Genomic DNA, 8102 nt, shown 5'->3' on the forward strand with positions numbered 1-8102 from the left:
GACAGCTCCGGTGCTCAGGTAAGGGCGGATCGGGACCCCCGGCAGTGCGGGGGGCCCCAAGGGACGTGACGACCCCTCCGAGGGGGATCCTCGGCCGCTCGGTGCCTCCGGTTCCCCGGGCGACCCGCCGGGACGGCGCGGGGGGCTCTACCCCGACGGCGGAGCCGCGGGACCCCATCCCGGGGGGGCTCTGCGCCCTCCGAAGGGAGCCGCCGGGGGTGCAGGGCGAAGGGTGGGATGGAGCCGGCGGCACCAAGCCCCAGCCGCCCCCCGCAGCTCCCCGCAGCCGTCGGGGGATGGAGCCGGAGCCGGGTGGGGACCCCGCACTGGGGGGGCTCTGTCCTGCCCCGGAGCTAGCAGCGGGTCCAGCCACGTCGGGGCCGAGCTTTTGCTGGGAATGGAGGTGATGGAGGTGATGAAGGTGATGGGGGAGATGAAGGACCTGCCCCAGTCCCCGGCTTTTGTTTCTCTGTTCCTGGAGGGGAGCCCGGGGAGGGGAACCCGGTTGGGGTTCCTGGTGCTCAACCAGCGCAGCCCCTTCCCCAGTGAGTCCTTCCCAGGGCCAGGACCCCAGCAAGGAGGAAACCAGCATCACCCCCCTTCCTCCCACTTTTCCAGGTCTGTGTGCATGCTGCAGGGCTGCCCTTGAGCAGATCCCCCCCCTCCAAATGTCAGCACGTCCCCTCTCCCCCGCCCCAGTTGGCTGAGGGTGGGACTGGGACCACGAGTTGGACTGGGAGCTCCGGGCAGCCCCACGTTCAGGACTCAGCTGACACCAGTGTCCCTGTAGCCACCCCGTTGGGTGCTGGAGCTGATGGAGCAGCTGTAAGGGCTTTTAATCCACCCCGCAGCCAGAGCCCACCGGGTCCACATCCAACCGGGCCACATCCCGCTGCGTTCCCAGGCAGGACGTGGTGCAGAGGTCTCAAGCAAATCCTAATTTTCATGGTCTGCTTGCGGGTTTCTCGTCCCTCCTGCTCCTCTCTGTGATGAATTCCCAGCACCGGCTGCCTGTTTTGTTCCTGGCTCTTTTGCCAGCATCTTTCCTGCATCCTCCTCCCCGGCCCTCCGTGTTTGTTCTCCCTCGGGTGACCCTGTCAGGGCTCAGGGTCTTCGTACCAGGGGCTGCGCCGGGCTGGAGTCAGTCTTTGCCCTGAACCAACTGTCCTCTGGAGAAAGGAAACCAGTGGAGGGTTGAAATCAAGTTCCTGGTCCTACAGAAAAGGAGAAGGAATTGACCCCCCTTGGTTTGGGATGGGAGCTCGGTGCCTGGAGGCACAAAGGGAGAGCATCTCCCGCTGCTGTGAGCTGAGCCACCCCTACTGGAAAAATTAAGTTTTCGGCTACAGCTGGGTTTTTCCTGCAATGGGTTTCTTACGGTTCTTTCAGATGAGGTGGAATGGAGGTGTTTGAAAATGAAAGGTATCCAAAATATGGGGCTGGACAAGCTTCCCATTTCACAGTGGGTTCCCACCGTCTCCTTACTTGGGAAACTGGGAAACTACCAGAGCGACTTCATCAGGCAATTCCCTCTTTGTCTCCATCAAAAAAAAAAAAATCACTATTCTGGAGAAAGGGAGCAAAATCCCTAAAAATTCAAACTGGCTTTCCAAAGTTTCCTTCTGAAACATTTCCGTGGGAATACAGAGCTGCAGAGTGCAGGGAAGGGGGGAAGACGCTGGCATCGCCTCTTGAACAGAGCCCCAGACCTGGTGGATTTCTTCGGGGGTGGATTCTGGTGCGCAGGACCAGGGATGGGAGCTGCAGGCAGGGATGCTGCGTTAGGGATAGGTGCCCAAGGGTGGAGTGAAAGCAAGCCTCAGACTGCAGCCTGGAGGGGTTTTGGAGCAGATCTGCGGCCGTTCCTGGGCTGCTCTCACCACCCAAAGCGGGTGCAACCCTGTGGTCCCACCCTGGCTCAGCCAAACCCATCCATTCTTCCCAAAGATGGTCCTTCACCACCTTCACCCACCAGATTTCCCAGCACCTGACAGACCCCTATTACTCTGCCGAAGAGTTAATTGGGGCCACATGGTCCTCTGGGGATACCGTGGCCGTGCGCAGCAATTAACACCCTAATCCAGCCCGCAAGCCCCATCACGCATATTAAAAGTGGGATTTTCCTCCTGGGGTGGACAGGGGCGGTGGAGCCAGGGCTTGGGCAGCACACTTTCAGCAAAGCTGCTTAGATGCTAAGCTTTATTAAATGAGTCAGGCACGATGACGGGATTTGGGGGGCTGATTAACATGAAACCCAGGCTGGTCTGTGCGGTGATATTGTGTTCGTTAGGGCAGGGGGAAACGAAGGTTCAAGCAAATGTTCTCAGGTTAGAAGGGCTCAGGCAGGAAAATCTCCAGAGGCAGCTCAGCTGAGGACCTTTACTTTCAGGCTCCCTTTTGCAACCACAACATGACCATCAGGGTTGAAGCCATGAGGGGAGGGACTCATGAGTGGGAATAACCCCAAAATTGAATTGCTGGAAGCCCCGAGCCCTGGAAAAGAGCTGCTAAGCCCCAAGGAGAGGCCTCAGTGGCTCCCCAAAAAAATTCACCAGAAATTATTGTAGATCGATAAATAGACGACGGATAAATAGATTCTGTAGGTACCGTTGATGGGCGGAAAGCAGTTGATCCCTCTGGAAGGTGATTTTGACTTCAGTTCCTAACGCCCTCAGCATGTTGAGTGTCTCTGCTGCTAGAATTCATTAACATCCCCTTGTCCCTTCGTTGCAGGGATCAGGGATGACCAAGACTTATGCCGAGCCCAAAGAGATGGCGGAGCTTGTGAGCACCCAAGCCTGGATGGACGAAACGCTGAGCTCTAAAGATGAGCTCAAGGAAGAGGGCGGCAGGCAAGGTCCTTTTGGACTGATGTCTGGCTTGAATGAAGAGCACGACAGCATCGAGGAAGAAGAGGAAGAAGAGGATGATGGGGAAAAGCCGAAGAGAAGAGGACCAAAGAAGAAGAAAATGACCAAGGCGAGGCTGGAGCGGTTCAGGGCCCGGCGGGTGAAGGCCAACGCCCGGGAGCGCACGCGGATGCACGGCCTGAACGATGCTCTTGACAACTTGAGGAGGGTGATGCCCTGCTACTCCAAGACTCAGAAATTGTCCAAGATTGAGACACTGAGGCTTGCAAGGAACTACATCTGGGCTCTGTCTGAGGTCCTCGAGACGGGGCAGACTCCTGAAGGTAAGAGCTTTGTGGAGATGCTCTGCAAGGGGTTGTCCCAGCCCACCAGCAACCTGGTGGCTGGCTGTCTGCAGCTGGGACCTCAGACCTTGTTCCTGGAGAAGCACGAAGAAAAGTCCCCTGTGTGTGAATCGGCCATATCCAGCCACTCCTTCAGCTACCAGTCCCCAGGGCTCCCAAGCCCACCCTACGGGACCATGGAAACACATCTGCTGCATTTAAAGCCTCCAACCTTCAAGAGCTTGGTGGATGCTTCCTTCGGAAACCATCCCTCTGACTGCACCACTCCCCCCTACGAGGGTCCCCTGACGCCGCCCCTGAGCATCAGCGGGAACTTCTCCTTGAAGCAAGATGGGTCTCCAGATCTGGATAAATCCTACACCTTCATGGCCCACTACCCCTCAGTCAGCCTGGCCGGAGCACACGGACATGCCTCTCACTTCCAAAACACGGTGCCCCGCTACGAGATCCCCATAGACATGAGCTATGAGTCCTACCCACACCACGTGGCCGGGCCTCAGCTCAACGCCATCTTCAATGAATAGCAAAGCAGAGTTAGACCCAAATCCTTGACGCAGGGAGAAGTTCAGCCGCGTCGCGGAGCTGTTTCTAGAACGGACACAACTGGAGCGAGGATTATTGCCGCTACGGGGTGAGAGACTTCTGAGCATCTCTGCAGGACGTCGCTGTGGAAGGTTGAGCTGGGCCTCCGGTCCTCTCCGAGCAGGTCTGCGCCGGTGCCACCTTGCTGATTTCTGAGCCGCGCGAACCCTTCCCGACAGCTGAACTCTGAGCAGGCACCGCCGAAAGCTGAGCCGGCGCCTCCCGCTCCCTCTGCCCCAGAGATGCTCATGAAGGTGGCTTCACCCCGCAGGACTCTCTGCCTGAACGCACTCCAGCACTTGGGATCGTCCATTGCCAGGACATTACGGCTCCTTTTCCTCCCTCCCTGGGGTGGTGGGCACACCTCTGTCCCGCATGGTGGAGACAAGCCCCTCCTGCCCCTTGGGATGACCCTTCCACACGCTCTGATCGGGTCTTGGTTTTCTGAGTCCAGCCGAGCGGGCTGGGAATGATCTGGACGACCTGCAGAAGCCCAACACGGTTGCTCCTCCTTGAAGCTTCCCACTGGATGGAGAACCTTGTCTTTGCTGCCACCACATCATCCAGGGACGGCATGGTCCAGCCAGGCTCAGAGCTTCTCCGTGATGCTCTCCTCCCGCGCTGAGCCCCGCTGCCCGCCCTCTCCTGAGCCTCAGACCTCGCCTGTGACCTACGACCAGCGTGAGGTTATCAGCACACGGGTCTTGAAACCTCCTTAAGGGACTTTGTGCTTTCAGAGCACAAATATCCCGGCTGGAAGAGGAGCTCTCAGCTGAACCCTTGCTCCTGACCAGGGCCACGTCTTCTTACGGTTTGTAGTGTTATTTATCACGATCAGCGTCCCGAAGACATCCTGCCAAAAGAAGTGTGTCTTAACTTCCTGTTTTATTTATTATTTACTGTGTGTGGGTGGGGTCTAATTTATTTCCTTCCGTTTTACATGGAAACGTGGAATGTGCTAAATAACCTCCTCATTTTCCAGTTGACTTCCAAGTGCTTAGTTGGAGTTAGCTTTGTGGAGACGTGTGGTTTTTGCAGTGCTGTTGCTCCAGGATTATTTATTAGCCATTATTTATTTAATTTATTTTCTTCCCGCCCTCACGGTCTATTTTCTGGTGATGAAACCAAGTATTTAACCAAGGGGTTACCTATTTAATGTTGAAATACATATTTAACATTGCCATTTCTTGGATTTTGGAGGCTGAGCACGCCCGGCAGCTCCCAACTCGTCCCTTGTAATTCTATATGAGCAATAACTTTTAAAGGCTATGCAACTATTTTTGTTTTCAAGAAAATCCAGGCAACTATTTTTGATGTCCCACTGGCCTTGTGAGCCCGGCTGGCCAAACCTCCCTGTTTTACAGAGGTGTTTTGTATAGAGTTGGGAATTTGGAGATGACTTGAGCTCCGGAGGTCCCTGCCCAGCCCCTGGGTCCTGGGGCTTCTTCCCTTTTGTACTGAGAGCAAATGTTTATCCTTTTGTAAAGAAAGCAGAATTGGGTTTTTAGCTCAAATAAAGTTGTGGTCTTCTTTCAAGCAGCATCGCCCAAGGGCTGTCGTCTCCGTTTCTGTGGTCTTCAACACGATGGTGGGGGTGAGGGGCTGCCTGGGGGGAACCAGAGGATCCAACCCCCCGCCCCGTGCTGGGGTCCAGCTGGGACCCCTGACCTTGGGGGTGGGCTCCATGGGCTGCTGCTGGTGGCCAGCGCTGGTCCTGCGGCCAGCGCTGACTGTGGGGGCTCCCTGGGAAGGGACCCCCTTGGAAGGTCATCTCCAGAGGTGTGGGGAGGGGGTGGGTGGGGGTGGGCTCGGCTGCGGGGCGAGGGTGGGTGCATTTAACACAGAGCTGCTGCTGGCTCTGCCCGTCTGGCCACGGCGTTCATGGGGTGCACGTCGTGACCGCACACGTGTAGACACGCACATAGTTACACACGTGCTGCCCCGGACACCCACACGCGTGTGCACCTATACGGGTGTGCCCTCCAGGCGTGCACACAGGAATGCCACGCGCACGTACAGACAAACCCCTTGCACGCGCCTACGCCGACACACCGCGCACGTACGTGTTGACACGTTGTCCGGCACAGTTCTGGGCGTGCACACGCACTTGTGAGCAACGCACAAGTGCACGCAGGGGCACGGGCAAGCACACGCCCGCGTGGCTCAGCTCTGCAGGGGACGCAGGCGTCCTGATTTCACCCTGCCCAAGCCATCGCCCCTACCAAGAGCCGGGGTGTGCGTGACCCCGCAGCACCCACGAGTCCTCATTTCCCAGCTGCGCTAAAAAAAAAACCCAAAACAGCTTCTGGCTGCTGTCGGGGCCTCTCCTCCCTGCGGCCCCTCGCGCGGGGACCCCGGGCTCCACGTGTCCTCGCACACCTCAGTGCCTCGCCGTCCCCCAGCCCCGCGCGCCGGCTGCTGCCGGGATTCCGGTGGGAGCTGCCGAGCGCCTCGTCCCCGCAAGCTGTGCCCGGCACGTGGCTGCCGCTGCCCCACGCGGGGCGAGGGCGGGGGGCTCTCTGGGGGGACCCGCAGCTGCAGCCGCTCGGCAAAGGGCTGGGGGAGATGCTGCGGCCCTGAGCGGGGCCAGGGCTGAGCCGCGCGGGAGGCGTGAGGTGGGCAGGGGGCTGGCGAGGAGAGGAGACCTCGTGTGCCCCCCGAGCAAGCGGGGAGCTGCTGCTTTGGGGAGTGGGCTGGGGATGCACCTACCTGGGAATGGGTCTTACCCTGGTCTGTACGGTGGGCTGGGGGTTACTGCAGCCTGTGGAAGTGGAGAGACCCTTCCCAGCACGTATGCACAACGTATATACGCACACGCACATCGGCAACACTCCATCACTGACACACGTACGCACACGGGGAGAGATACGTGCGTCGGTAAGTGGGTACCACACCTGCGCGTGCACGCGCAGACTCACAGCCCTCCCGCACAGCTCCGCGCCGGATGCCCAAAGTCGTGCACAAACGTGCAGGCGAGCACCCGAACCCTCACACCTCCCTTACACCCGCAGCCCGGACACCTACGGACGCGCACACGCGTGCACACGCCCACGATCACGCGCCCGATGGCAGCGTGACCCCCCCCTGCCCCCTGCCCAGCGATGCTCTGGGGGCAGTGGGGTAAGGACAGCGGCCGGCTGCCCGCTGGTGCCCAGGGTCCAGCTGTGCCCCTGGCCCCCCCCGGCTCCCCCCGGCCCCCCATGGCCCTTCCCTCGCTGGCTAGTGGCCAAGCCCTGCTCGGTGCCAGGTCCCCCGGGTGCCTGCGCGCCCGACAGCAGGGGAATCTCCCCTTCCAGCAGCCCCAGCCTGTGCCAAGAGGGCAGGGAGCCGCGCCAGGCTGGGGCAAACGCTGCCCTGCTCCTGCGCCGGCCCCCGCGGGGCTGCTGTGTGTGTGCAGGGGCGTGCGAGAGCACAGCTGGCCCCTGGTACGCGTGTGTGCGGGGGCAAGGGAAGACCCCCCCGTGTGCGCACACGCAGGGGTGAGGGGTCCGTGAGGAGCTCTGGGGTCGTGGCTCCGCAGCTCGGCACTGCTGAAGCTGTAGTGACGGTGTGGAGCTGAGAACTGGCACGCTCGCCGCACCGCACGCTCCCCACCACCAGCACGGCCTGGGAGACGATGGGGCAGGTCCCTCTTCCCCCGCCCCAGGGTGGCTCAGGTGGGGTCCCTCACCACCCCACGCCTTGGTGGGTCCCCACAGCCCCCCACCACCCACCTCGCAGCGTGGGGGGAGGCTGGGAGAGGTCCCTCAGCTCTGTGGGGGGGGGGAGATGGGGCAGGCAGGGTCCGGGTGCTGGGAAGGGCTCCTGGGGAGGCAACGCCATGTCTCACCGGCCCTAGTGAGGACCCACAGAAACGCTGGGGACGAGTGGGTGCCCAGGAGCTGAGCCCTGCAAGTCGGTCCATCAGCTGCACTTATGTAGCCTTAGTGAGTAATTAACATCTAGGACAAAGGAGCCCTTGTTAAAACCGCTCCGTATGATGATCCTGAGCTTCGAGGATGCTCTTTCCCCTGGAAGAAGGACCAGGGAGGCTGGAGCAGGTACCGGGAACCTCCGATGCTCCATCGTCTCCTCGTGCTCCAGCTCCTGCATCCCCAGCTGCTGCGTGAGTTTTGGATGAGGTGCAGAGACGGCGCCGGACAGATGGAGACAGGGTCTCCTTCTGGGCTCACGTGGAGGTCGGCTCGGATGGCAGAGCAGCCCCACCAGCCCCTCTCTGGCACCCCAGCAGCCAGCCCCATCCTGGGGGGAACTGGCTGAAAACCAGGACTCTTTTTTTTTAAGGCTACTGGAAGGAAAAACCCAG

General features: G+C 59.9%; 1 protein-coding gene across 1 annotated transcript; it reads left to right on the forward strand.

Moving 5' to 3' along the window:
- The first annotated feature begins 2742 nt into the window (after window positions 1-2742).
- Window positions 2743-5314, forward strand: NEUROD4 (neuronal differentiation 4). The gene has a single exon (XM_075075581.1). The coding sequence runs from the start codon at window positions 2743-2745 to the stop codon at window positions 3736-3738; it is 996 nt and encodes a 331-aa protein (XP_074931682.1). The 3' UTR covers window positions 3739-5314.
- Window positions 5315-8102: the final 2788 nt, after the last annotated feature.

This window comes from Phalacrocorax aristotelis, chromosome 26, assembly GCF_949628215.1.
Source record: "Phalacrocorax aristotelis chromosome 26, bGulAri2.1, whole genome shotgun sequence".
Taxonomy (NCBI): domain Eukaryota; kingdom Metazoa; phylum Chordata; class Aves; order Suliformes; family Phalacrocoracidae; genus Phalacrocorax; species Phalacrocorax aristotelis.

Bases quoted from the DNA above. Each gene is read 5' to 3' on its own strand.
- NEUROD4 (XM_075075581.1), top strand. From the start codon at position 2,743: ATGACCAAGACTTATGCCGAGCCCAAAGAGATGGCGGAGCTTGTGAGC.